Consider the following 27,681-nt stretch of genomic DNA (forward strand, 5'->3'; position numbering starts at 1 on the left):
CTCAGCTCAAAATGAGGGTCCAAATCTCTAGCCCCTTCCAGGCCGTCGTGGTCCAGGCACAGAGCTTGGCGCTGTTGGGATCTGAATCCTGGGGGTGGGGGACGGGGGAGAACTGGGGAGGGCCAGGAGGGCTGCAGGGAGACGGGCAGGCGCTGGGGAGAGAGGAGGCAGAGGATGGGGGGGGAGCAGATCCTGGGCAGAGGAAGTAGGGGTTCAGCCGGGACCAGGTAGGGAGACTCCCGGGCTGGTTGGGGATGGAATAGGCTGGACTGAGACCCACAGGCAGCATCCTCCCCTCAACCTAATTCCCCCATGCTTTATTAAATACCTACTGCATACCTGGCCGCAGGCCAGGTACGGTGCAGCAAAGCAGAGACAAAGGCTGACCATCTTTTCCTTTTTTTTTTTTTTTTTTGCAATTATTGTAGCCCAGAGCCAGGGCAGGACACGTCTCTTATTTGAACCACTTGACATTTGACAATTTGCAACAGCCTTGCAGGACAGAGGTTATCAGCCCTGCATTTCTTTAAAGGAAACTCGGGCTCAGAGGGGTTAAGTGACTGGCCCAAGGGCACACAGACAGGAAGCAGTGGCACAGCCCGAGGCCAGATGGGTCTGTCCTGAGCCCCGAGCTCTGTCCGCCACTCCCACCCCCACACTGCTCCTGCCCTCTGTCCTGGAGCTGGAGAGCAAAGAGGTAGGGAGAGAGGCACGGTCAGGAGGGAGAGACAGGGAGAGAAAGGGGAGGAGGGGGAGGGGTGTGGCTCTGGGGCTTCGGCACCGGATGACGGTGACCTGCTGGGCTGATGACGGTGACCTGCTGGAGGTGACGGGGCTGTGGGGCCAGCAAGCCCAGCGTGCAGCATCGTCAGGCCACGGAGGCCAGACATCTGCCGTGAGGCCTCTGGACACACGACAGTGCTGCCCCACACCGTCCCCCAACCCCGCCCACGCCCCTTTCAGCAGGGTGGTGCCGGGGCCCTGGCTGGGGCATCCGCCAGGCAGCTCACAAAGCTGGGGCCACTGTGGTGGTGGAGTCAGGGCCCGGTCTGCCCCCGGATCGTCTGTTGCCATGACCACACTCGGGCCCGGTCTGGGGCCCAGCGCCACGGCGTTCCCCAGCGAGAGCTTCGCGGGTCCGTGGGGAGTGAACTCGTGATCTCGGCTGGGCAGACAGCCCCTGGCCTGGCCGGTGAATTAACTTTTCCTTAGGAAACTATTCACTTTGCTCATTCATGGTGTCCCCCTCTGGGCCCCGGCGCCTCCCAAGACAGCCCGGTGTCAGACGGCCAGAACCCCACCCAGCCGTCGCTGCCCAGTGGCTGAGGACGCTGACCTCACGCCATCCTATCAGTGTGGGAATGGCTACATTTTTGCTAGCAGCAGCCACATCTCCTTAGGGCTCACTGTCGTAGCCCAGCCTGCCCTCCCACAGCTCTGGGCCCTGCTCAAGCTGCTTACGGCTGGAGAGGGTTGACCGCCCAGCAGAAGGCGGACAGCCCCCAGCCCCGGGGCCGGACCCTCTCTGGGGGCGGAGGGGAGAAGAAGCAGGTAACACCGTGCAAAACACCGTGCTCAGAGGGAAGGCCTGGGTTTAAGCCCAGACTCCACTCTTCCCAGCTGTGTGTCCCTGGGCACACCTCTTAACCTCTCTGAGCCCGATTTCACATCTGTTAAAATGAAAATCGTAATCTCTGCCCTTCCAACCTCACGGGGGCCATTCTGAGAAGCATGAATGAGAAAATGCTTTGTAAACATAAATTGCTTTGGCCAGCGTATCTTTCTTTGTAGATGTGCAGCAGCATCATTATCATCTGCATTATTGTTACTGTGCTTTTATTGGTTCTGGCTGATGGAGGGTTCTACCTACTCACTTCCAGGGGTCCCAGGGGCTGTTCCCGGTGGAGTTCCCGGAGGCGTCTACTACCCAGGTAACGTACAGGAAACTTCCGTGCGCTCGGGGAAGGCAGGTCCTGATTTAGTTCGTAAGAAACGCACGGTGTGACAATGTGGAAGGGGAGACATTGGCACGCCTACCAAAGTGGACCCACAAGCCCCTCCTACTTTCAAAAGCAGTCCGCGTGACACTTTCACAAGCACTCAGAGCATAAATTTTCTGAAAGTTGAAAGACGATGCTTGCGAGGCTGTAGGAAAGTGGGCGCCTTCAGGCACCCCTGCCTTTCAAACCCTTAACCCCGGTCTTGGGAATCCACGCAAAGGAAATAACTGAAAAGCAGAGAGAGATCCCGAAGAAGGTCCATCGGAGGGTTATTTGCAAAGACGTAAAACCATAAGCCCACCCTGACTGAAGGGAGTGATCAAGGACACTCTGAAATAACACCCAGCTACTCAAAAGTATGAGTGCGCTACCTGCGCAACCGTATGGCGAAATGTTCTTCAAGTGCAAACAACAGAAAAGCAGCGTAGGGGACTGGGAACGCCCCCAAAAGATAATGAGCAGAATGTGTCGCAGCTGTGGCACGGGGTGGGGGGGTGAGGGGGCGCGTTTTCTTTGAATGTGGAAAAAGGCATCATGCTTTAAAGTAGATTGAAAAACCGAAGGTAACGCTTTCAATACTGAAAAAGTAATTTGAGAGGCGCTTCTGGGAGGTGCACGCCTGGAAAAGAGAGGTGCCCGGAAAGGATGGGGAAGCCCGGTACCCTTCCCCTACACCTTGCCCTCTTCCATCTCGCTGTTCCTGGGTTACGTCCTTTTATAATAAACTAGAGATCTAGTGGGAAAAAAGAAAAAAAGCAGTTGAGTGTTCAGAACTGATATGAAGGTGAGGGCAGCCTCGGACACTCCCAGACACTGGCGGGCACCAGGCTGTTGGCCCAGTGGGGAACTGAGGCTCACGGAGCTTAAGGCTGGCCCGGCATCATGCGGCTAGGCAGCGAGGAACTTGACTGTGGGTCAGTGGGCAGCTTTCTGGCTGGCTGAAAAGAGAGCGCTCCATGAGTGAGAATGCCGTTGGCATTCTGATGGTTCATTCTCTCTCTCTCTCTCTCTCTCTCCCTCTCAACGCAGGGGCTGGTCTCGGAGGTCTGGGAGGAGGAGGTAAGCTCAGAAACCAAACTTGGTTCTCACTGATGGGGTCTGGCTGTGACTCTGGCCCAACCAGGTCCCCAGGCCCCAGAACCCCAGGAGGCCTCAGCATCAAGGGCCCCTCAGTTTATGGACGGAGTGTCCAGTGTTGGGGGAGAGAGCCCACCAGCCTCCCGGGCCCCTCCCCTGCCCTCTTTCCTGTTTCTTTTGATCTTCCGTAACTCCCCTGCAAGGCCTACCGGGTGGGTATCACCTTTCCCTTCTGGGGCTGAGAAACTGAGTCTGAGAGAGGGTACGCCATGAATCCGGTCAGCTTCGTACCCGCACATCCAGACACCGGGCTCCCAGCAGCTCCCTGTCCAAAGGGTGGGGGGACCATCCCCTGACAGCCCCCTTCTAGAACCCGGGGAATGAGAAGCCCCAGTGCCCCGGGGAAGATAAACAGTAGATAAATGGTGGCGTGGGACTCTCTATACATTATCACCTCTTTCTCTCTGCAGCTCTGGGGCCAGGAGGCAAACCACCCAAGCCAGGTAAGACCCGAGGCCTCGGGGCATGGCGAGAGGGCTGGGAGCATGGGAGGGGAGGGCCCACAGAGTGGTGGACCCAGTGAGGCGGGAGGGAGATAAGCAGGCTGGGGCCAGACCCCCGGGCTTCTAAGGAGCAGGCGGCTGGCGGCCGCTCGAGGTCTCCCCCGTGTGAGGAGTGCCTCGCATCTACCCTGCAAAACGCCTGTGTGCCCAGCTGCCTGGAGAGTCCCCTGGGCACAGGGTCCCAGAAACAGCCCCAGGGGCAAAGGTAGGGACTGACGTTCCAGGGGCCACCAAGCCTGTGAATGTCAGTCTGGCGCTCAGACACAGACGGTAGGCTCCAGACTCCATCTAGATGGTCCCCTGACCCCAGACGGAGCTTTTTCTAACGCCAGGCCAAGACCGTAGACATTTCTGACCTCCGTGACAATCGGAGTCCTTATCTGACCACAGGCTGAACCCTGACCCGAGACCGAGGTCTGGGCTTAACCCCAGACTGAACCCCGACCCTAAGCCCCAGATGAGCTCCCTTCCCGACCAGGCCCCTTCCGGCAGTGTCTAGACCTTGGAGGTTTCCAGTAAGAGGATCTGGTTAGATCTGTCCAGGCCTTGCCCGTGGGGCCCGGATCTGCCACCGAGGTCCGCCATCAGCTCAAACAACACACCCCCAGGAAAGGGGGACGGAGGGTCCCTCCGGGAAGCCCTTAGACAAGCAGCAGGTGGAGGAAGCGGTGTCTCAGTCCAGATTTATGGCGCCGTCGGCATGAGATTCTCCACATGTGGCCTTGGCGCCCCCGGCTCCGCGTCTCCCTGGCTCTGAAGCCGGAGGCTCCGGGACAGTTTGGATGTCCAACGACTCTTACGAAATCCTGATGCTCAATGATCCAAGCGCAAATGAATCTACGGGACCCAGATCCCTCTTCCCTGCAAGCCCATCTGGGTTGTGAAATTCCAGGGCTGGGCCAGGCAAGAGAGAGGCAGGACAGCAGGAATCTTGGGCAAGGGGTGTCCTGGGGTCTGGAAGGGTCTGCGAGTCCGGGAGACTTTGTGCTTCACTGCTTATCCGGCCAGAACCCGTGTCCTGTCTCCCTTGGAGGGGCGACCCTCACAGGGTCTCCGGTGGCGGAGAGGACACAAAGGCGTGGACGCAGGACTTGGCTCAGCCTGGAAAACCCAAGCAGTGGGGGTCGTGACAGCAAAGCTGGAGGGGCATGGGGGATGGGCTGACCCCAGTGTCAGCACAACCAGAGGGAAGACAGGGGGGACTGCATACAGGGTCCCATAATGGATGGGCGCTGGAGTGAGGCATGGATGAGACTTAGTGGGGACTCTGAAAGAACTTCCAGCTCAGGGCAAAGCAGTAAGACCAAAAGGGGAGTCAGGATATCTCGCTCTGACTAGAAGGGGCTGGGGGACACCCACTGGGTGCCCTGGCAGGTTGCACACACTAGGTGCTTTCTGCTCACCAGCCCACTGGCCCCAGGAAGGTCGGGGACACACTGGCCATTCTATAGTCTCCGAGAGGTGAGGTGACTTGCTTCCTCACACACAGAGTAGGTGGGGGCAGCAGAGTTTGAGGCCGGGGCTCTTGGACTCTGGAAGAGACAGGGTTGGGCCGGCCAGGCCCCTTGGCTCCCCGCTACGGTCAGCTCCTCACCAATTTCCTCCTTTCCAGGGGCCGGACTCCTGGGGGCGTTTGGACCAGGTGAGTCTACAGGAAGGAGGGCCAGCAGGGGTGGGGCTGGTCGTGCTGAGGTGGCCCTGGGATCAGGCAGCTGGCGGGGGAGCCTGGGAAAAGGACAGATGGCTGCCCAGAGGTTGCCAGGCCACCCTCACAGGCCCCAGCTCCTTCCCACTTCCTGTTGGGTCCCCATCTTCTCTTCCCAGCCCTTCTGTGGTCAGGAAAAGCCTGAGCGTGTTCCCTGCCCTATTGGAGCTCAGGAAACGGGCCCAGCTTGAGAGAAGCCCCTGACAGACCTGGGGAGGGGCAGGGCCTGCAGTCCTGGGAAGTGAACCCAGAACACCCCAGGCCCGCCCTGACCCACACCGCACCTGCCCGGAAGGGAGAGGGGCCGAGGTTAGAGACCCACCTTACAGAGGGGCCGGCTGCGTCTCAGGCACAGTCAGCTCACACAAGGAGGAGATGGAGGAAAGGGGAGACCACACCCCATGAAAGCCAGGTAGACCCTCCGGGGCTCAGCAGCCCCCCATGTCTGGGGTCTGTCCCCAGAGAAGGCTGCCCTGGGCTCAGGATAGCCAAGACTGGAGCTTGCAGGAAAGATTCTCACAGAATTGGAAACAAACCTGGCACGGTTGTGAACTCCAACCTGATTGCCCATTGGTCCTGGCCAAAGCCATGGAATGTCTCCTGGAGGGGGAGAAGGAGCAATTGGGCCCAGATGTGGGAAGGAGAGAGCCAAAGGGACCCATTCGGCTTCTCATAAACATTTTAGCATCCGTCTACAAGCAAGGAGGCTCCTGGACAGCAGGGGCGGCTGGATGGACAGATATACAGATGGTGGGAGACAGAAGGGGTTCCAGATACAGGGCAGGAAGATTGGGCTGAGCCAGGGGACTCCCTGCAAGGAAGCAGTACAGGCCTGGGGTCGGGGGCTGATGGCAGGAACAGGGCAGGGCCTGGCCCCGGGGCGGGGGGGGGGGGGGTCCTGCTAGCAGACTGCTCAGCCCCAGCCCCCCTGGCCCCAAAAGCCCGGCTGGGTGCTCCTTTATTGGCAGACCTTTTAGGGGAAGCACGGTGTGGCTTAAGGGTGTTATGGGGGGGGTCAGTACAATCGTGCCTACATGGCACACAGTAGCTGGTCACTGAATGGTAGCTGCCATTTTATCAGGATCGGTCCCCAAGTCCCAACGCTTGGTACTTGCCATGGGGGACCTGTCATAAGCCCTGCTTGGGTCCAGCTTAGGGGCCTGAGCGCCCCACACTGACCACAGCACTGCCTGGTTCCCGATCACCCTCCACGAGACCCTTCCCACGCCGGGCCCGGGAATGATGCCCGCACACCAGCCTCTCCTCTCCTCACCTCGCTCTGTCTCCTTCTCCCCCTGCAGGGGCTGGTGGGCTTGCAGGAGCTGGCCCCGGGGCAAGTGAGCGTTGACATCCAGGCAGTGTGCGCACCTGGGGGCCAGAGCCAAGCCCAGGGCATCTGTTCGGCGTGGAGGGCTGTTGGGGTCCAGGGACGCAGGCCAGGCCTATCCTGGGTGCCAGCATGGGGGGGAGGGTGAGACCACCTGTGCTGAGCGTCTGTCCAGGGCACGAGTGGGTCACAGCTGGGTGCCGGGTGAGAGCAGGACAGAAGCCCCAGGGGCCAGTGGAGCCCAGAGGAGTCGTTCAAGTCGGAAGGGCTCCAGGAAGGCTTTCTGGAGGAGGGGAGGATGGCGGTTTGACCCAAAAAGATCACCATAATTTCGCAAGGCTGAGCAGAGCAGCCTGGGCATATGTTGCTCTCCGACGCCGAACCTGGTCCTGGCCCAGGGGCCACCGCTTGGTGTGAAAGTCCTGCAGAGAGCCGAAAAACCTCCTGAAATGTGCCTCCCAGGAGGGACAGGGCCCGGTGGGCTGGGGCTCAGGGCCTCACCAGGTCCTCCCCTCGGCAGGGCTCGGGGCCTTTCCTGCAGGCACCTACCCGGGGGCTCTGGTGCCCGGCGGAGTGGCAGGTGCTGCCGCGGCCTATAAAGCAGCTGCCAAGGCTGGTGAGTGTCACTCCTGGGGACGCGCCTTAGGCCCTCTGGCCTCTGTGGGCTCACAACTTTGCAAAGCACCTTTCCTGGAAGGCAGGCGGGAGGGCGGAATTCTCACCTCCAATCCACTGGGGCTTGGGGAGGCAGCCGGCTGTGCCCAAGTCCCCAAGTGAGGCAGAGGCAGGGCCAGACCGTAATGGGGGGCGTTCCGCTGGCAGCCCGGGGGCCTCCCGCGTCCCACTATTCCTTGCATGACCCCTTGCCTCCCCCTGTCCCGGCTCCGTAGGCGCTGGGCTTGGCGGCGTCGGTGGCATCGGCGGGGTCGGCGGCTTAGGAGTGTCTACAGGTATGGCGGTGAGCCCTGAGTCGGCCAGGTGAGGGCTGCAGGCCTGGGGGGAGCCCACTGTGATGCGGCCCGTCCCATGCCAGGTGCAGTGGTGCCTCAGCCCGGAGCCGGAGTCGGAGTCGGAGTCGGAGGGAAGCCTGGGAAAGTGCCCGGTCAGTGTGCTGTCCCCGGGGGGGCAGAGGGCGGGGAGGGCAGAGGCCCCCACCTGCACACCGCACAGGAAGGGCCGCAGTAGGTGGGGAAACCAGCTAGGCCCGCGTCTGGTGCCTCGTCCGAAACCTGGGAGACGGGCCCTGGCCCGCTTTCCGGGCCGTTCTTCCAGCTCTTAGAGCAGGAGACCTCAGAGACAGGCTCTGTGGCAGGCATTCAGATGACAGCTGGGGCACCGGGGCTCAGGAGGGACAGTCAGCTCAGAAGGGCCTGTCACGGCAGAGCAGGGCTGAGCCCCAGGCACTCGGACTCCCCATCTGGTGCTCATTCCTCTGCCCCAAGCCCTTGAGGAAGTGACTTCAGGTTGAACAAAAGGCTGCCTGAGTCCACACAGCAGGGAGGGAACATCTGGAAGCTGTTAGCCCAGAGGTGGGCTGAGACGGCCATGTAAACAGGCTCCAGGAGACAAGATGAATCCACACGCAGAAGGGTTTGCGGATGATTTCCGAAACTCGTGGGACAGCTGCGGGCCACTGCACATGTGTCCCTGGCTATGCCCTCTGGGCCCTGGGAGGCCGGCCCCGGAGCCCCGGAGCCGCTTGGGAGAGGAGGAGCGGGGAGGGGTCCCCAGAGGCCAGGCTGCTGCTCATGGCCCAAACCTTCCCTTCTGGCCGCAGGTGTGGGCCTGCCAGGTGTCTACCCAGGTGGAGTGCTCCCAGGCACAGGTGAGGGCAAGAAGAAGAAAGGGACCCTAGAGCAAGGAGAGCAGCCTCTGGCAGCCTCCCAGGTGGCCCGTCACCTCCCCACAAGCCAGGGCCACCGGCTGGGCCCTGACCAGCCCTGTCTCCCTAAGCGTCAAAGCTCAGGCCTGGCCATCTTTCCCCACAAAGTCTGGTCGGCGTCACACACACCCCCCCACCCCGCCCCGAACCCTGACCCTCGGCCCAAACCCAGACCCTCGTCACAGCCCGAGAAGGGCCCCCCGAGGACACACCAACTCCCAGTGTGGCCAGCTGTTTCCCAAAAGCTGTGAGTCACCAGGGGGCCCGCCCAGCACATCCGCCCCGCCGGAGACCCCTCAGAGCTGCCCTCTCGCCCTCCTTTCCCTGCCAGGGCCTGGCCACCCCACCCAACATGTGACCTCCTGAATTCCCCCAAAAGCCCAAATTCAGCCTGCTCGGAGGGATTTGCTGACAGAGTGGCCCTCCCCCTGTCCCTCCGGCTGAGGTGGCCCAGCCCCAGTGGAGACATGAGTGGTAGAACCACCAGATGCTGGCAAACAGAGTTCCCAGCCGCGGCAGATGGCCACTTCCTGTTTGGTGTGGCCGCACCTCCAGCGAGAGCCCCCGAGGGGCGCAGGCTTGCTGCCTCGAGCAGGGTTTAACTGTCTGCCTTCTCTGGGGACGATGTGCCGCTTGGCTGGAAATCAACTCCAATAACTGAGGCGCGGGCTCAAGAGGCTAGGAAATGGGGTGCAAACTCAGGTCTTCTGACCTTGGGTCAGACGGGGAAGGAGAGTCACCACCCCACGCGCCCCTATCACCACCTGAGCCATGCCTGTCGCTGACAGTCAGCACAGAAGGTCAGCTGTGTGACCCGAGGGAGGTGTGGGTGTCTGCGAGGCCTGCCTTCCCACCCTCACCGCCAGCTCCCTCCCTTTGCCCCCATAGGAGCTCGGTTCCCGGGTGTGGGGGTGCTCCCCGGGGTTCCCACCGGAACAGGAGTCAAGGCCAAGACCCCAGGTATGCGGCCAGCGGTCTGGGAGCCCATGGTGGGAATCTCCACCCACCCTCAGGCCTCTCCGGCCAGGAGTGGGGGTGGGGAGGGGGACCCTGGGCTCAGGGCCCTCTGGACGGGCACCTCCTGGGCTCCAGTCCTGGTACAACTGGCCAAGATGGGTAGCACCCCTCTCAGAAATCCCACAGTGCTGTGAGGGCAGCCTGGGCCGGGGGATCTGGGCAGAACTGGCCGTGCTCTGGTCAGCCCGCCCCTCAGTGCCTCCTGGCCCCGGTTACTGGTCCCCATGGCGGCAGGGCCCCAGTGACGGCTCCTTGTCATTGGTCGTTGCAGGCGGAGGCGGAGCTTTTGCTGGAATCCCAGGTGAGGCCAAACTGGGTGTCCCCGGGTGGGCGGGCAGGCCAGCAGAGGAGCCAGCCAGGCAGGGAGGGGCGGGGCCACCCAGAATCCCCTGGGGCCTGTCCACTTTCCCTCAGGCCTCCTGCCCCAGGCCTCGGACGGACTTCAGCACAGCACGTTGCTCCCCCCACCCAACCCCTCCGTCCAAGCAGCAGCCAGATGAGCCCAGAAACCCCACCAGCCTGTGCCAAATGCTGTGAGAGCTGCAGGCCCCAACTCATGGCTCGAGCCCCAGGAGGGAGAGTGCCCGGCAGTTTCCCGGGAGGAAGTGACCCAGCACTGAGCCGACCACTGATCAGCTGCTCCCACGGAGCAGAAAGTCAAGTGTGAGGCTGAGGGCTGAGCAGGCCTGCTGGCCCACATTGCTGGGACCTGAGTCTGCTCTCCTTGTTCCCACAGGAGTTGGACCCTTTGGGGGCCAGCAGCCTGGAGTCCCGCTGGGGTACCCCATCAAGGCTCCCAAGCTGCCAGGTAAGTCAGAAGGACGATTCAAGAGGTGCCACTCACTGGGCCTCACTCACATGCACACATATGTTTACACACGTGCACATGTGGGCACAGGTACAGGGACCCATAGCCCTGATGGGAAGTGATCTGTGTTGATGGAAAGAAACACCCTTCGATGGAAAGACCCCTCCGATGTCAGCCCCCACCCCCGCAATCAGCTCAGACAATGAGATGGTTCCTGTTGGGAGGTTAATAATCAGGAAGATACTAGGATTCTAAGGCCATGGCAGGCCCTGGATTTGTGGGGGGAGCGCTGTTCCATCATCCCCTGGAGCAGGGATCCCTTTCCCTCCTCCACCGAGGGCATCTGCACTCCCGAGAGCCTCTGTGCGCAGCGCAGGACCTTTGGTGCGCGTAGGGAGGTCTCAGGCCTCAGTACCTGTGGGGGTAGGTCCGTCTACCCAGGCAGTGGGGGCCCAGCACAGGACTGCCATGGAGCAGCCCCTAAGCCCACCCTGCCCTCTCTTCAGGTGGCTACGGACTGCCCTACAGCACTGGGAAACTGCCCTATGGTGAGTAAGACCCTCCTAAACGGATGGGCTTCTAGTGCTTTCCAGCTGCAGGGTCTTAGCAAGGACCTATTCCACTAGGAGAGCAGCCACCTGGGGATGGAACAAAGTCTTGGAAAGGGAATTCCCTAACAAGGGAACACAGATCTTGGACTCAGGCAGCCTGGTTCTCAATTCTGGTCCTCACACTTAGCCCCAGGCCTTGGGTAAACCGGTTTCTTCTCTGAGCCTCAGTATGTTCATCTGTAAAACGGGAAGAAGCATCCCACACGCATTTGAATCTGTTTTAACTCTGGCTGGGAGTGATAGGGTGGAGACTCCGGGCAGCCTGACCCCTGAAGGGCAGGGCAGGGCAGGGAGGGCAGCCACAGTGAGATCTGTACAGATGCCCACTGAGCCTCTCTGTTTCACAGGCTATGGGCCAGGAGGAGTGGCTGGTGCTGCGGGCAAGGCTGGGTACCCAACAGGGACAGGTAAGGAACCTCACCCAACTGTCAGCTCAAGGGGCACTAGTCACCCAGGCTCCGGAGCCGCAGGGCTGGCCAGGGTCTCTCGAGAATGCAGGCCAGCCCACCGTGCATCCAGACCCCAGTCTGAGCCCGGAGAAGATTCTCAGGTGGGGGCAGTTCCGTCAGCCTCTGCTTGCTGTGAAGTCCCTCACCCACACGCACACATGAAAGGATCGGCTCTCGTGGGGCTGGAACAGGTGGGCTCAGAGACACAGGAGCAGTTTTCAGAGTCTCTCTCTCCTTCCCCCTCCCTAGGGGTCGGCCCCCAGGCTGCAGCAGCGGCAGCTAAAGCAGCTAAGTACGGTGAGTGCCCCTGCCAGCCCCCAGCCCTCCAGCCCTCCAGCCCCCCGGCCCTATTATCACTGGGAGCCTGCCTCACAGAGAACAAACAAAGGCAGCCTCTGACCCCACCATTTATCCAGTGTTTTCAATATCATCCATTCTCCCATCCATCCATCCATCCATCCATCAATCCTTCCTTCTTTCCATCACTCCGTCCTTCCATCTATCCATTCCTCCTTCCATCCCTTCATCCATCCATTATCCATTCATCCCTCCTTCCATCTACCCATTCCTCCTCCCATCCACCCATCAATCCTCCTTCTTTCCATCCCTTCATCCATCCACCCATCCATCCATCCCCCATCTGTCTCCCCTCCATTCCTCACTCCATCCCTCCCTCCTTCATCTATCCATCCCTCCCTCTCTCCACCAATCCCTTCCTTCTCCCATCCCTCCATCCTGCATCTCTCCATCCATCCGTCCACCCATCCGTCCATCCCTCCCTCTCCCCTTCTCTCCCTCCCTCCATCTATTTCAGAGACCAGGGTCAACTAAGAGCCCTGCTGGAAAATGCAGGCACTGTGGTGGGAGTCAAGAAGAGGGAGACATTATTTCTACCTGGGGAAAATCAGGAAGGCTTCTCAGGGAAAATCATGTGTGATTCTGGAGTTTACCATGTGGTGAATATAGGAAGGAGAGGCCCCGGCAGAGGGGATGGGTTTCTACGGTGGTTGGAATGATCATTTTGGGTGGTGCATACTTGAGCATTTAAACAATGTTGTTGTTCACTATCAAGTTAATGTGTGCTATACAACGTCCAACCCGCTCAAGTCAGTGATGCCTTGACCAGCAAAGGTGGCAAGGCCTTCCCTGCGCCCGTGTAGTGGGCAGAGTGAACATCTGTGCCCCTGCCCCAGATCATCCCCCAGTTCAGAATCAGTCTACTGGGACCGAAGCCCTTGGCTTCATCTCTAGTTCCCGGGGGAGCCCTTCCTGTACCGAGATGGGACAGAGGACATCTCCCCACCAGCCCAAGGTGGGAGGATGGGTGGGGGAGGGGCAGAGTACTGAGCGGGAGGCCTGCTCCCTGGAGGCCCCGCAGGCCCTCCCTCTAGGCCCCCAAGGCTGGAGGGGATGGCTGGAATGTGGGAGCAGGAGAGTGGGACAGAGAGGGGCTGCCAGAGCCAGGCAGCCAGGCGCTTGGATTACAAACTTGGCCGAGGCTTTGGAACACAGGGAGAGGAAGCCTTGAACATTCCTGCAGGGGCCCCTCTGGCCCGGGGAGCGGCCGCTTGTGGTTTCTCAGTATGTGGCAGTGATCAGGATGGGATTTGTCTGAAAACATACAAGTCCCTTAATGAGCGTGTTGAAATGGACACTTTGGGGGTGAGTCAAGGAACAGTCGGGTGGGGGCCTTCTCCAGCAGGCCCATCCGGAGATGCCTGGGCCTCGTTCCCAGTGGAGATTGTGCTGGTTAAAATGCCGGCATCCAAGGAGCCTTCCTGCCGGGGCCTCCTGGGGGCGGGGCCCTGGGAGCCACATCACTGTCCCCATCCCAGCAGGTGCTGGAGGAGCCGGGGTTCTCCCTGGCGTTGGAGGTGGCGGCATTCCTGGTGGGGCCGGCGCAATTCCTGGGATTGGAGGCATCGCAGGTAGCGTCTGTACCGCTGGGGGTGGGGGTGTCCTTGAGAGGGTCCCCGGGAAAGGGCCTCACCCTCTGTGACTGTCTCTCAGGGGCAGGGACTCCTGCTGCTGCTGCTGCTGCTAAAGCCGCCGCTAAGGCAGCTAAATTCGGTGAGTGCCCTGAGCAGGCCCGGGGCCCCAGCCTGCCCCCAGACCCCCATCTGCATGGGCCTTGCACAGCCCAGCCCTACAAGACCTCCATCCATCTATGGCAGCCTCTATCCCCCACCCCCGCCCCCGCCCCAAACATGCGATGTCCCTACCTCCTTGCCTTTGCCTGTTCTGGCCACTCTGCCCAGAAGTCCATTACTTTCCACTGATTGGCCCAGCTGGTGGCGGGTGAGGGGGCTCCCATGGAGCCTCTGGCTTCTCCCTTCTTCCTACCTTCAGGGCTGCCCGCACCTGCTGCACCCACTGCCTGGGCGCCCAGCAGAGAGACCTGACTTGACTTTAGACACAGATCGGGCTCTTCCCGTCCACTGATCCAAACCCGCAGAGCTCTGTGCAGGTTCCGTCGGCCTCCCCTTCTCTCCGATGGGTTGGATCCACGCAGGGGCAAGGCCAGCCTGCCTGGGCTCTGCACTCAGGACCTGCCTCTCCCACAGATCACCAGAGCCATGCCCTTGGGGCCCTCTGAGATTCCCACAGGGTCTGGCCAGGAAGACAATCCTTTCCTCCCACAGGAGCTGCCGGAGGCGTGGTGCCTGGTGGGCCAGGCTTTGTCCCGGGAGTTGGAGTCCCAGGTGTTGGGGTCCCAGGTGTTGGCGTTCCAGGTGTTGGGGTCCCAGGTGTTGGCGTTCCAGGTGTCGGCGTTCCAGGTGTTGGGGTCCCAGGTGTTGGAGTCCCAGGTGTTGGAGTCCCAGGTACTGGGGGCCCGGGGAATTGTGGGTTGACTAGGTGAGCTGGGCTGTGTGTGCGTGCATATGCGCGCGGGTGAGAGAGAAATACTGAAACTATTGCTAAGACTTTCAGATTCCCCCTAATACCTCACGCATCTATCCTCTTCTCTTCATACGACTGCCCATGCCTCGCCTTCTCCTCCTTGGGCTGTAACAACTTCCTAATTAGTCACTGTCAGCATCATCTTCTCTAATTCATCCTCTGGCTGTCAGTGTGCTCCTGGAAGCAGTGGCCATTTCTTTTTCGTCTCTGTGTTCCCAGCCCTTAGCTGAATAAGTGCTCAGTAAATGGTGGGTAAGTGGATGGATGGATGGATGGATGGACGGACACCTGGGTTTGTAGGTGAATGGCAAGTGAGTAGGTGAGTAGACAAGTTGATGGATGAGGGAATGGGTAGATGAAGGGACAGTACAAGGATATGTAGATATATGGATGACTAGACACATGGGTAAAATGACGGATGGATAGATGACGCAGGGACGGAAGGGCAGATGGAAGGGCAGATGGGGCCCTAGATAAGTGGCTAGAAAGATGGCTGGCTGGATAGATGGGTGCCTGCATCATGCGTGACGGATGGATAAGCACATGGTTCAGTGAGCAAATGACTAGATGGGTGTGTGGAAGGCAAATGCAAAATGAATGATTGGATGGATAGATGAATGGCTAGATAGGCGGATGAGTGAATAAGTGGATGGATAGGTAGGTGCACAGAAGGACAGAGAGATAAGTCGTTGAGCGGGTGGATTGAAGTCCAAGGATAGCCAAACAAACGGACAGACGTGTGGGTAGGTCGATGGGTGGATGAATGGGTGGTTAAGTAGACAGATGGTCAGAGGAGTAAATGCGGATATGCATGGGTGAATGGATAGGTAGAACTTTGCGTCATTTGTGTCCCCCTTGGCCTCTCCAGGAGCTGTGTCACCAGCTGCAGCCGCCAAAGCAGCCGCCAAAGCAGCCAAATACGGTGAGTGCTGTGTGGCTAGCTCTGCCCCATCCTGTTCTGGCCAGAGAAGGGGAGTGACTTACCCAAGGTCACATCACAAGCCACTGACAGAGCTGGGACTTGGAACTGTTGGGCTCCAGGGCAGTGTCTCCTCTGGTCGTCTCCCACCACGAGGCCATGGGGCTGAGTGATGGGAGAGTCCCAGTACGGCATTCCCAGTGGACACCACGTCCCTGAGCCTCCCTGCCCTGGCCAGGGCCCTCTCAGAGGAGCCCAAGCCTGACTGGGGATACGGGACCTGCCCACAATCTCTCTATAGCCGACAAAGGGGCCCTTCAGAGAAGACAGTGGTTGGAGAGCGGAGGGGGCAGGGTGTCCGTAAATGCTCCCCGCAGGAGGCTGGCAGGAGGCCCATGCATTCTATGGTTTCCGGTCCTTCATTCATCAGACTTGGGAGAGGTTTGCATCGTCTTTCCGGCTGACCGGCACCCCCCAGAGCCCTCCCCAGCCTCCCTCACTGAGATGCTTTTCCACCCAACTCTCTTCCCTCTGCAGGGGCCAGAGCGGGAGTGGGAGTTGGAGGCATTCCCACTTTCGGGATTGGCGCCGGGGGCTTTCCTGGTTACGGTGTCGGAGCTGGAGTGGGCGCTGTCCCTGGAGCTGTCCCTGGAGCTGGCCTTTCCCGTGAGCCTTAGTTCCATCTGGGGAAACTTCTCTTTTGTAGGGCTGGGTAGGGGGGGAGGTAGGGGGGCACAAGGGAGCGTAGACTGGGCTTCAACACGCGCGAGGACGGCCTCCAGCAACTTTGGGTACGAGCACTGCTTGCCCAGCCCCACTGAGATGCCCCAAACTTTCTCTTTCCTCGCAGCAGCCGCTGCCCAGGCAGCAGCCGCAGCTCAGGCAGCAGCAGCCGCCAAGGCAGCCAAGTATGGTAAGTGCCCCTGCCCTGCCTGTCCCCACACCCAGGGCGGTGCCCTCCCCTCCTGCTCACCCCAGCCCTGCTCTCCGGCTGTCACATCCTGGGCTTTCTCACAATCGTTGGCTTATCTGACCTGAGGCCCAGGCTCCAAGCTCAGAGCAGTTCTCCAGAGAGGGCAGAGCAACCCCACCCTCAGGCCCCTGGGGCTGAATGGCCTGGGTCAAGGTCAGGAGTCCCCCGACCCCATCTTCCGAAGCCACTCTGACCTCTTCTGCCCTTTTCAGTCGCTCACCACTATGATTATCAGCCCCGCTTCTCAGCTGTACCCCACGTCAGCCAGGTGGAGGTGCCCATGCAGCCATTCTGTTCCCCACGCCACCGTCTCCCCTTCCCTCTCCCAGGAGCCTGACGCTCTTTGCTCTTCTAGGTGCTGCAGGGGTCGGAGGCTTGGGCGGGCTGGTGCCAGGCATCGGAGACGGAGTAGCAGGCGTGCCAGGCGTAGGAGGGGTCCCAGGTGAGCTGCGTTCCCAACCCAGGGGAGGGGTGGCTTTGTCTCACGAAAGGAGCCCTGGAGTTGACCGGGTCAAGTACCTCACTTTGCGGATGGCAAGACTTCACGGAGCCCAGGGGTGGGGAGGGGAGAGGGCGAATTCCCCTTTGGAGGGAAGACCCTCCAGGGGACCCCAGCTTCCGGGGCGGGGGCGGGGGGCTCGGGAAGTCAGCCGTCATCCAGCTAGGCGGCCGAGCTGTGCTCTGCCAGGGCTGGATGGCTTCCTTCACTCCAGGGACCTTTCTGGTTCCTGATCAGGCAGGAAGGTCTATACCACCGTTGGGCTCACGTCCTCGGTGGCTTTTCCCCACCAGATTTCTCTTCTGTGTGCCTTCTTTCCGGGAGAAAATTTCCCTTCTGAGTTTCCCCCTAAGAAATGGGCTGTTTCCTCCCATTTGGGATACGGGCACTGTTAGGAATTTCTCGTTTCTTTTTTTTTTTTCTTCTTCTTCTTTTTTTTTTTTTTAAATAAACACCACCATCAGCAGAAAGCTGCACAAGCCTTCTAGAGGATGAGGAGAGGGTCTGTGCTTCAATCCATCAGCTTTGGGCTCCGGTCTGCCATAGCCAGAGCTAGAATGTCACGGTCCCAGGGCCGCTTCCCAGGGAAGGGACGTGCCTAGGTTGACTAGTGGGCCATCCTCGGAGTGGGACGCAGGCCGACTCCATGTGCTTCCCTCTCTGTCTGCAGGGGCAAGGAGGCAGCGTGGGGAGGGTCTGCTGGGGGAGGGGACATTTCCCTATGGGTGGTCTTTCCAAAATCGGGGAAGGGGAAGGGAGGATGTGGGGAGGGGTGCCAGGGACTGCCCCCTGATCCCTGTTCTTCACCTCTCCAGGAGTGGGGACCCCGGCCGCCGCAGCCGCCAAAGCCGCTGCCAAAGCCGCCCAGTTTGGTAAGTGTCCCCCCCCCCCCATTCTGGAGCACGGCTCCCTCATGTTCCCTGTTCTAGGGTCTAGCGGGGCCCCTCCCCCCAAGGAGGCAAGTCCCCTCGGGCTGTCACATCCTGGGCTTTCTCACAATCGTTGGCTTATCTGACCACTTTTAGGGGTGTGGGTGAAGTCCTGATCAGGAAAACAAAGTGAGAACGGGCCCTGGTGAGCCCTCCAGGACCGGGCTCCCCATCCTTCCCAAAGCCCTCGTCGCCTCCGAGTCCAGCTGGGGCCTGCCCCCCTCTGTACCTCACGCTGGGCTCACTGGACTCCCACCTCCTTGAGCTATGGCCAGTATTTCTGGCTCCCTGACCAGCACCTTCCTGAATATGCCAAACCACAGCAGCCCTTCTAGATTCCTTCCCATCTGTAAGCCAGGCCCTGGGCCAGGGTGGGGGCAAAGAGGCAATTTGGGGACCTGCAGATATCAAGGTTCAGATCACGCAACTCAGCAGTGTCTAGGCCAGAGTCTCAACGTCGGGGCTGCTGACCCCCAAACTCACATATGACAAACAACCCCTTTTATACAAAGCTGCTGTTTGCGGAGGCAATCCCTACACCGACTTTGCGAAGTTGGTACCACCATTCCCATTTTACAGATGTGGAAACTGAGGTTCTGAGAGCCTAAGTGACACGTCCACATTCACACAGCCAAATGGCGGCGGAGCTGAGCTTTGAGCCCGGGTCTACCTGTCTTGCAGAGTTCCCTTTACTGTGTAACTGCCTCCATCACCCCCGAAAGTCTCAAAGGGGCCCCTGTCCTCCAAAGGTTAAGAGCTCCTGATCCCACACATGGCTCGTTTTAGGAATGAGGAAACTCAGGCCCATCAAGGGAAAGTAACTTGTCCAAGGTCACACAGCAAGTCTGTGTCTGGGCTGAGGCTCTGGACTTCTAGCCTGCAGCTGTCTTCCTTGGTCAGGACTTGGCTAAGAATTAGCTCCTCCGTTCTTGCAGGTTTAGGCCCTGGAATTGGCGTGGCTCCCGGTGTGGCTCCCGGCGTGGCTCCCGGCGTGGCTCCCGGCGTGGCTCCCGGCATTGGCCCCGGCATTGGCATTGGCCCTGGAGGTGTTATAGGTAAGCTACTGAGTAAGAGGGCCTGAGGGACCTCTGAATCCTCCATGGGTGCCATCTCTGAACCCCCCCCTCCCCCTGCAGGAGTGGGGACCCCAGCTGCAGCCAAAGCCGCTGCTAAAGCGGCCGCCAAAGCCCAGTACCGTGAGTGCCCTACCACCTTTCTCCCCTCACCCCTGCGAGCCTGGGGCTGGCCCAGTGTGACCCAAGCCACGATATGCAGCCTCAGCACCAGAGGGGTTGGAAGCATAGACTGGGCATGAGGGAGACCTGGGTTCAAGCCCTGGGTCCCACACTAGCGAAGCAACCTCCGAGTTTCCTGTCCTTATATGGGACACACGGGTGCCGACGGCAAATGTTGCAGATGGTTGTCAGAAGTGAGTTAATCCAAGAGGGAAGGAGCCGGTAGGGGGGCAGGGAACCAGGCTAGAAAGGACGGTGGTGTCCACAGCCACCGTCTGGCCCTGAATGCCAGACTGGGAGAAGCTGGACTTGGTGGTCAGTGGGAGTTTTAGGAAGACCATTCCTGGTAGGAGTACAGAGGGCAGGTTAAGGGCAAGGAGACCCCTGCATGGGTCTGGGCCCCACCCTTGGGGCCTGACTCGGCTTCCTGGGTGGGACACCCCCAGGGGCGCATGCTCCCTACCTGCTGCCACCGCACCCCTGCCCATCTCCCCCAGGGGCTGCAGCTGGGCTTCCTGCTGGTGTTCCTGGCTTTGGAGTTGGTGCCGGCGTTCCTGGCTTTGGAGTTGGTGCTGGCGTTCCTGGCTTTGGAGCTGGCGTTGGCGTTCCTGGCTTTGGGGCAGGTGCGGGTGAGGGGCCTTCTAGGAGCTGGGCGTAAACTGCCCCCTGAGCTCAGAGGAGGGAGACCTCTCTTCCTGGCCACACATTCCCGGGAGCCTTACTCAGGGGATCGTAGTAAATTCCCCATCAGGTCCTCCTGAACAGTCAGAGACGACTAGGGTAACAGATGGGGGGCAGGCCAGGCAAAGGGAGTGCCCCCAGGCTGCTAGATTTCAGAGTTTCTGCCTGCTCAGTAGAGGAGTGATGGGGTTCCGAAGTGAAAAGGAGCCCACAACCCAGGAAAGGAGGGTGGAGGTCCCTGGGGTCAGCGGGCATGAGTGGGGCCAGTCGGGCTCCCGTTCAGCAGTGCACTGTGGCAAGAGGGCCACTAGGACCTCCAGTTCTTCACCTAGCCCCTGCTCTGCCTCCAGCTTCAGGCAGATCACACTGGAAGAAGGAGGCACAGTTCAGCCTCCAAGCAGCCCCAGACAAGACTGGCAGTGGCACGGTTAGATCCCGGAGCTCTGTACCTGTCAGGGTGAGCTCCTGGCTGGGAGTCTCTGTTCCAGGGCTTTGAGACGAACGATGAAGGCTGATGAAGTCAGGGAGGGCTGCCTGGAGGAGGCAGAACTTCTGGGCACAGAGCTCACCTGCTGACCAGCCCTCTTTTCCTTTTTCCCCAGTGCCTGGATCCCTGGCTGCCGCTAAAGCAGCAAAATATGGTGAGTGCGCCCTGCCCACTGCCCACCCCCCTTGGGTGGCTTGCTTGCTGCCCTATCAGCCCTGAGAACACCTGGTCACCCGTCGCTCCTCCACGGGGCCAGGGCCCGGGGCCCGGAGCTTGCAGAGCACAGCTGGGATGGTCAGGGTGGAAAAAGGCAGTTTCTAGGACACATTAATGATGGTTCAGTAGACCTGGCTCCTGCCCCCTAAATGCCTATCATGCTTCCAGCTCCGGGACGACTCGAAACGCCCCTCACATTTCCAAACCCCCTCCTCCCCCCCACCCCACCCCCCCACCGCTGGTGGCAGTTCCTTGATGAGGACCATGGTCCCTAAGGCCCTTCTGGCCCCGACAGTTTCAGGGGACCCGAGGCCAGGGGCCCCGCCTGCTGTCGGCCGGGCAGCTCCTGCCTCCTCTCCAGCACAGCCAGGACACCTCGTCTAGGCTCACCTCCCGCCTGCCTCGCTGTCAGCATGACTGTGCCTGCCACGAGCCTGGAGGACGTGGCAGCCCGCCTGGACAGACCCACATTGTCTGTGGCCCCCGCATTCCTGGCCTCCTAGGAGCTGGACTCGGCCTCTGCCAGGGAGCCGCCAACCGGCCCCGGCCAGTCCGCTCGGGGCCCGTTTCCACTTCGGAAAATCCCGGCTTCCTCGGCCCCCACCCCACCCCACCCCCCACGGGCCTGGTGGCCCACAGGCCCCTCTCCTGTTCCTTGCCGGCTGCTGGCCTGCCTGAGCCTAACAGACGTTGCCAGGGAAACAAAGCAGTTAAGAGCGCTGGCTCCCATTTCTTGCCCGTGGAAACTTGAGGACGCCGCGTAGCCTCTGCCGGGCCTCAATTTTCTCATCTGCACAATGGGGACGATAATAGTGCCTGCCTGCCCTGTCGCAATGAATAATAAGCGGGCCACTGCATGCAAAGCACAGAGAACAGTGACTGTTGCGTAAGGCGTTACCTGGCCATACGCAGCAGCTCCGTACTGGACAGAGGTTCAGAACTCAGAGTACGTCCGCTCCCCAAACACCTGTAGTGTGAGTGGGGTAAGGATCATCATCCCTGTTAGGGAGATGGGGCTCTGGGGGGTCAGAGAGGCGACAGCTATAGTGAGAAAGCAGAATTTGAACACAGGATGGGCAGGACCCGAGACGCGTCTTCTGCCCTCCGCAGCTCGTAGCCACCGCTGTGGCCACCTGTGGCTCCCAGCACCAGCTGTCTGGGAAGGAGACAAAATGGGTGGGCCAAGGCTCAAAGGGGTCCCCCCCTTGCCCGATTGGTCAGGACAGAGCCAGGACCCATACCGAGGCTCCTTCCACTGGGTCACGTGACTTTGGCCACCCGTCTGCTCTGCCTAGCATCCCCGGGGCAGGGAGACCTCGTCCTGCAGAAATTGGGGTGCTGACTTGCCATCATCTCTCCACAGGAGCTGCAGGGGTGGGGGCTCTTGGCGGAGTAGGTGTCCCAGGCGGTGTGGTAGGTGAGTCAAAAGCCCAGGACAGGTGGGACGCCTGGGTGGGTCAGTCGGTTAAGTGTCCGACTTCGGCTCAGGTCATGATCTCACCGTTTGCGAGTTCGAGCCCCGCGTCGGGCTCTGTGCTGACAGCTTAGAGCCTGGAGCCTGCTTCGAATTCTGTGTCTCCCTCTCTCTCTGCTCCTCCCCTGCTCATGCTCTGTCTCTCTCTCTCTCCTTCAAAAATAAATAGAAACATTAAAAAAATTTTAAAAAAAATTAAAAAAAGCCCAGGAAAGGCTGGGCAGGGAGGAATGCTGACCAGTGGAGAGTCCCTCACTCTGACCTCCTCCTGTGTCCCCAGGAGCCGGACCTGCTGCCTCAGCTGCTGCTGCCAAAGCTGCTGCCAAAGCTGCCCAGTTTGGTGAGTGCTGGTTGGAGGTGGGGGTGGCCCCCAGGCCCTGGGGTTTGGGGCGGGGAGGCCTCTGACCGTGCACCATGGAGCACATAGTCCCTGACCCGCCCCCGGGGCCCTCAGAGGCATCGTCTCCCCAGGGCCCAGCCCTTCGAGGCCCCAGGAGCTCAGGCTCCACGTGGGTCCAAGGATGAGAACCCCACTGTCTGCAGACAGACCAGCTATTCCCACCATCGGGATCTGAACACGCAGCTCTCTCCACAGGCCTCGGGGGAGCCGGAGCCCTGGGAGTTGGGGGGCTCGGAGCTGGCGGAGCCATCCCAGGGGTTGGGGGCTTTGGAGGTGAGTGGCTGCTCTGGAATCAGAGCGTGCATGGGGCGTGTGTGTGCGTGTGTGTGTGTGTGTGTGTATGAGAGAGAGACGTGCAGAGACTGACCTTCTTTCCCACCCCACGCACCTGCCTCAGGCTGGCCTGCAGCATTTGGGGGACCTTCAGCAAACACCCTCTTGCAGTTGGGCGCCCCCTCCCCTCCCTCTCTTCCATCAGCCTCCCAGACCACTTTAAGTAGGAGTACATCAAGACAATGATGGTTGTGCCCATTTTCCAGAGAAGGAAAGCAAAGTCAGGAGGGAATTTTTTTTTTCCCCCAAAATCTCTGCCACCGTGGCGGGCCTCGTGTTGACATTTCCCTCTTCCGTGGGTCATCCGTTGTGTCCCCCTATCCGAGCCAGCCCGAATCTCATCCTGCGTGCTCCAGCCTGGACACACAGGAAGAGCTTACTAAAGACTTTTGGGAAGAGGGATGGATAAGGGAGGGCGGCAGGGCGGATGAGTCGGCGGGCAGATGGTAAGTGGGGCGAGCAGGTGAGGAGGGGACATGACTCGGGGAGGGCCCTGCTGTTCCTGAGCCCACATACCCCGTGTCTCCCCAGGTGTGTCCCCAGCTGCAGCTGCTAAAGCGGCCAAATATGGTGAGTTTCTCTCCTGCCCTCCCCTCTGCCCAGGTGTCAGGTTGCTTCGCACCCCACCCCACCCCTGTCCCCTGTCCCCACCCCAACTCAGGCCTCAGTCCTGCTCACAATAGCCCTGCAGGCCTGTTCTTGCCCCCAGAACCCAGAGAGGGTGCTTGGCACCCCTTAAATCGTGTGTGGTCCTGACCCCTGTCCACCTGCAGGTGCCACTGGCCTTGGAGGTGTCCTAGGGGCCACCAGGCCATTCCCAGTTGGAGGCAGGGGCCATCCATCTCTCTGTGAAATCCTCAGCTCTGCCCAGGGCCTAGAGGAGGCCTGTCTGGATAGCGGCCGGGGGACCCCTGGAGCTGCATCTCGCACAAAGACAAAGAGGGCAGAGAGAGAGAAAGAGAGAGAGAGAGAGAGAGAAGATAGTCCAGGAAAGGGAACATCTGGGCAAAGGGGCAGGCCTCAGGGTCAGGGGGTACACTGTGGGGGACAGACACCAGGCTGATGAGCTGGGGCTACGGGACTGGAGACAAGGTTTGTAAAGAAATCTGCTCAGCCAGTGAGGGGCACGCAGGGGGAGGGGGTGGTCCTGGGCAGAGAGGCAGTAGGCCCAGCGGCTGGAGCAGGGCCTGCCCTACACCAACCTCAAACCCCTCCCACAGGAGTTGCGGCAAGACCGGGCTTTGGACTGTCTCCCATTTACCCAGGTACACCCAGCCTCCCTGTCCCCGGGCCCCTTCCTGTCAACTCCCCCACGCCATCTGCTCAGAAGGGCCAGGCCCCGGGGGCAGACCCATGACCTCCATCACACGAAACAGGGCCTCCCCTCAGTCCTCTCCACCTCCCTTGCAAGGGCCAGGGAGCATCAGCTTTTCCAAAGCCCCGTGTCCCAGATGAGGCAAACTGAGGTTCAGACAGTGGGAGGGACTCGCCCAAGGTCACACACCGAGGGAGGCAGAGCCCCGGGCTCCTGACACCCAGGCTCAGAACTTGGCCCTCTCGGGTGGGGCCCACACTGTCCGGAAAGCCTTGGCGGGCTCCCCGGAAGCAGACATACTCACAGCCCCTCTCCCTGCCCCACAGGTGGTGGAGCTGGGGGCCTGGGAATTGGCGGCGAGTCTGCAATAGGAGGAGCCCCGCTTCAGGCAGGGCCCTAGTTACTTTCACGGAGTCAGGGTACTCCATGCTATGGTGGCCACGGCCTCGGGCTGGCCCTCTGATGCCAAGAAAATTCAGCCCTGGGATGTAAGAATGGGGGCAGTGATCCCATTCCTGGGGCTCCCAGCCTGGCATTTGATGGGACACCAGGAGTGAGACAGAGACCTGGCCAACCCCCCACTCCCACCCCACCCCGTCTCTGGTGTAACTGGAGAGACGGACAAGGTCCCAGAGAAAAGGAAAGGAAGCGTGTAAGGGGAGAAACAAGGTCCGTTCGAGTAGGTGGTCAGGGAGGCCAAAGCCTAGGGCATGTTAGATGGGGCAGTCAGCATGGCCAGGGTCTGACTCAGGGCGGGGGCACCCTCCTAGCCGCTCAGACCTCCACAGGTGGGATGCCATCCACAAGGAGCAGAACTGGACAGCACAGGTCAGGCTGGTGGGACTGAAGGGCAGGCTGGGGGCAGGAAGGCCTTCAGAACCTCCTGAGACAGGGTAGAGGCCTGGTACAATGTAAGGTTCTGGGAGAAGCAGGAAAGCCTGGCCCCCTTCCCTCCACAGGCAAACCTCCCAAGCCCTTTGGAGGGGCCCTGGGAGCCCTAGGATACCAGGGTGAGTAGAGACTCAGCCCCTGGGGACAGGGCAGAGTAGGCAGGGGCAGACAGAGGCAGGGGGCTGGGGTCCATCAGCCTAGGAGAGGGGAGCACATTTGGACTAGACCTAGCAGGGTATGGAGAGGCTGGGGGGAGCTGGACGCGCACCCCCCATCCCTGCGTCTACCTCCGACATGCACACTCAGAGCTAAGAGTGGGCCCGGATCCCCCGGGCTCACCCCAAGCCAGCCCTGGCAGTTTTTCGCTCCCTGCTGCCCACCCCCACCCGGAGGAGCCCAGGAAAAGAGAAGGGATGTGGGGAAGGGAGGAACAGGGAAGGAAAGAGAGAAAGCGGGACAATAGACCCTAGAGTCAGGGAATTTGAGGGGTGGCTGGGGGACCCAAGGTGCCCCTAGCTGGGCAGGATGTACAGAGGCCATCACCCGGCCCAGAGCCACACCCTCGCTCAACGATGCAGACGTGCCTCTGGGAGTGTGGGGGGTGGTCATGATCAGCACCCCCAAAGGCACCTCCCAGCAGTGCCCAAAGGAGACCCAAAGAAGCCCAGCTCCACTCCCATGTGTGTTCAGGCTGCACATTCCCCTGCATCCCCACTACACAGAGGAGGCAGCTGAGGCCAGGGCAGGAGGAGGCAGAGGCAAGACCAGCCTGACCCTGTCCAGGGTACCCAGCTCTCCGTCAGGCACTATTTGATGCCTGTGGCCCTGTCACACTGTTTTCTAAGCCCCCAGCGTGAGCTTCACAGAGAGAAGCCTGTCCTGGTCCCGCTCAGCTGCCCGCTGCCACCAGGTGGCGGTAGGAGCCACGTCGAGCTCCAGGCCCTACTGGCAGACCGTGGTGCCTCAGTGGCTTAAAACAAGGCTTGCCCATCAGACGGTCCCCTGGAGGGGGCAGGAGTCCTGAGTGTGTGTCCCAGCTCAGCCGCTACGAGCTCTCCCTTTCTCTGAGCCTGTTGATCTGATACACCCTCACGTTTCGGAGGACCGTCTCCTCCAGACTCTGTCAGCTGTCCCTTCCCCTCCTTTCCCTTATGGGGACTGCTCAGAGCTGCTGGCTAAAGGCTTCTCAAATACAGTAGACTCAGAAGATAGAGACCTGGTCCAGGCCAGGTCCCTTCCCCTCTCTGAGTCTTGATTGCTTCACTATCCCTGCTCCCACCCAGCTGCCCACAAGGAGTTTGTGCAATGTGACGGCTCAGAGTCTGGCGGGAGGTGGCGGCCAGACTTCTCGTGGCTTTGGAGCCTCTGTTCCCCATTTCGGTGATGTGGGTGTAAAAACAGCTCGGAGCTGGTCCGAGTGGGCAGGGGCTTGAGCGGGACCCAGAGGGGGCCGGACGGTCACTCGTGCCTCCTCCCACCCAGGTGGGGCCTGCCTGGGGAAATCCTGTGGCCGGAAGAGAAAGTGAGCTTCCCAGGACCGCTGACTCGCGACCTCATCAACGTTGGTGCTACTGCTTGGTGGAGAATGTAAACCCCTTGTGATCCCTCCCCCACTCCCCTTCCCCAGTCCCCACCCCGGGAGGGGACAGGCCAGGCTGGGTGGCCTCGGAAATCCGCAAAGCAAGGACACAATAGTGGTGGCCAGGTGGGCCCCAGGAAGCCCCTTACTTCAGAGGCCAGGGGCGGGTGGGCTCGGCCCCCTGCCCCCACCCCCTTCCCACCCAGGAGCTCCCCCCCTCCATACGCTCTCCATCTCCAGGGGAACTTGGTGCTACGTGCTGGTGCTCTCATCTTCCTGGGGGGGGAGGGAGGAGGGAAGGGCAGCCCCTCGGGGACCCCCTCCCCGGGGCTCCTCTGAAGATGGTGCAGACACTTCCTGGGCAGCCCCATCTCCCCCTGCCCACCAGAACCTCTCCCCCCACCTCGGCTGCGGTCCAGTTGGTACCCAATCACCAAAAGCCTCAAGCTGGATTCGGTCCTACCACCTCTTGGCCCCCTCGTCTCCCACCTATTCCCCGTGGCTGGGACCCCTTCGGATGGGAACACCCCGCCCCCGCCCCCCGCCATCGGGAATAGCCCTCTTGCTCTTGTGGAATCCATCCACCCATCTGTCCATCCGTCCATCCATCCTTGTCCCCAGTTGACCGCCCCGCACCACTAGCTGGCTGGGCGCCCCCACCGTCAACCTGGTTAACCTGTCCCGGCGGCCTGTGTCCTGCCTCCACCCCTCCACACCCCACCCCACCCCCCTACGATGGGGCCTGAGCACCCAGGGTGTGAGGAGCTGTGCCAGCTGGGGCAGCAGGAATCTTCTCCCCAACCTGGGTCCCCCCCATGCAGTACTGTAACCCCCAGCCCTCCCTCGAGCCACTGTATTTCAGAGCATTTCCCGCCCCTGCCCCGCCCATCTCTTTGTGTCTCGCTGTGATAGATCAATAAATATTTTATTTTTTGTCCTGGATATTTGGGGGCTGTCTTTGATTGTTGATGCTCTCGTGGTTTTATTTGCGTGGTTAATTAAAAAAAAAAAAAATTTTTTTTTTTTTCCTGATCTGGGGAGCTATATCCCCAGCAGAAAATTCATTTTAATCACTTGGGTATAACTCCGGATGAAACATATTTTTTTTCCTTTAAATAAGAAAAGAGAATTAACTGCTTCAGAAAAGTCTAATAAGTGAAACCTTTTGAAGGAAACCGTATCATGGCCTCCTCTGTACGGTCTCATCTGCCCCAGGGACGGAAGGAACTTCCACTCTTCGAGGTGTATTTGGGAGTGCTATTTACCAAAAATCACCTGCCCTTGGCTCCTGGCAGATCCATCCTTCTCCAAATTGAATCTGCCTTTTAACAATAAAGCCCCTTTATAGGGGAAGCATGGCCAGCCGGCCCCACACAGGCCCACTCCCGGAGGTCTCCCCTGAGGAGGTGG

General features: G+C 60.3%; 1 protein-coding gene across 22 annotated transcripts in view; it reads left to right on the forward strand.

Moving 5' to 3' along the window:
• Positions 1-27,213, forward strand: part of ELN (elastin) — a 31,208-nt gene extending 3,995 nt beyond the window's left edge. The window contains exons 2-33 of one of the 22 annotated variants that reach the window (XM_043561335.1): positions 1,881-1,931; positions 3,030-3,059; positions 3,548-3,580; positions 5,253-5,282; positions 7,193-7,288; positions 7,563-7,622; positions 7,706-7,774; positions 8,450-8,497; positions 9,443-9,514; positions 9,843-9,872; positions 10,308-10,379; positions 10,886-10,927; positions 11,338-11,397; positions 11,689-11,736; positions 13,275-13,367; positions 13,450-13,509; positions 14,082-14,141; positions 15,209-15,262; positions 15,797-15,925; positions 16,110-16,172; positions 16,588-16,674; positions 17,547-17,603; positions 18,596-18,715; positions 18,797-18,856; positions 19,393-19,518; positions 20,179-20,217; positions 21,643-21,696; positions 22,034-22,093; positions 22,349-22,426; positions 23,018-23,056; positions 23,707-23,751; positions 26,175-27,213. In XM_043561335.1, the coding sequence (XP_043417270.1) occupies positions 1,881-1,931; positions 3,030-3,059; positions 3,548-3,580; positions 5,253-5,282; positions 7,193-7,288; positions 7,563-7,622; positions 7,706-7,774; positions 8,450-8,497; positions 9,443-9,514; positions 9,843-9,872; positions 10,308-10,379; positions 10,886-10,927; positions 11,338-11,397; positions 11,689-11,736; positions 13,275-13,367; positions 13,450-13,509; positions 14,082-14,141; positions 15,209-15,262; positions 15,797-15,925; positions 16,110-16,172; positions 16,588-16,674; positions 17,547-17,603; positions 18,596-18,715; positions 18,797-18,856; positions 19,393-19,518; positions 20,179-20,217; positions 21,643-21,696; positions 22,034-22,093; positions 22,349-22,426; positions 23,018-23,056; positions 23,707-23,751; positions 26,175-26,218 (2,009 nt within the window). In that variant the 3' untranslated portion in view covers positions 26,219-27,213. Of the gene's footprint in view, positions 1-1,880; positions 1,932-3,029; positions 3,060-3,547; positions 3,581-5,252; positions 5,283-7,192; positions 7,289-7,562; positions 7,623-7,705; positions 7,775-8,449; positions 8,498-9,442; positions 9,515-9,842; positions 9,873-10,307; positions 10,380-10,885; positions 10,928-11,337; positions 11,398-11,688; positions 11,737-13,274; positions 13,368-13,449; positions 13,510-14,081; positions 14,262-15,208; positions 15,263-15,796; positions 15,926-16,109; positions 16,173-16,587; positions 16,675-17,546; positions 17,604-18,595; positions 18,716-18,796; positions 18,857-19,392; positions 19,519-20,178; positions 20,218-21,642; positions 21,697-22,033; positions 22,094-22,348; positions 22,427-23,017; positions 23,057-23,706; positions 23,752-26,174 lie in introns of all 22 variants that reach the window. The other 21 variants (XM_043561317.1, XM_043561319.1, XM_043561318.1 and 18 more) reach the window with 21 other exon arrangements.
• The last annotated feature ends 468 nt before the right edge of the window (positions 27,214-27,681 follow it).

Source organism: Prionailurus bengalensis, chromosome E3, assembly GCF_016509475.1.
Source record: "Prionailurus bengalensis isolate Pbe53 chromosome E3, Fcat_Pben_1.1_paternal_pri, whole genome shotgun sequence".
NCBI classification, from domain to species: Eukaryota; Metazoa; Chordata; class Mammalia; order Carnivora; family Felidae; genus Prionailurus; species Prionailurus bengalensis.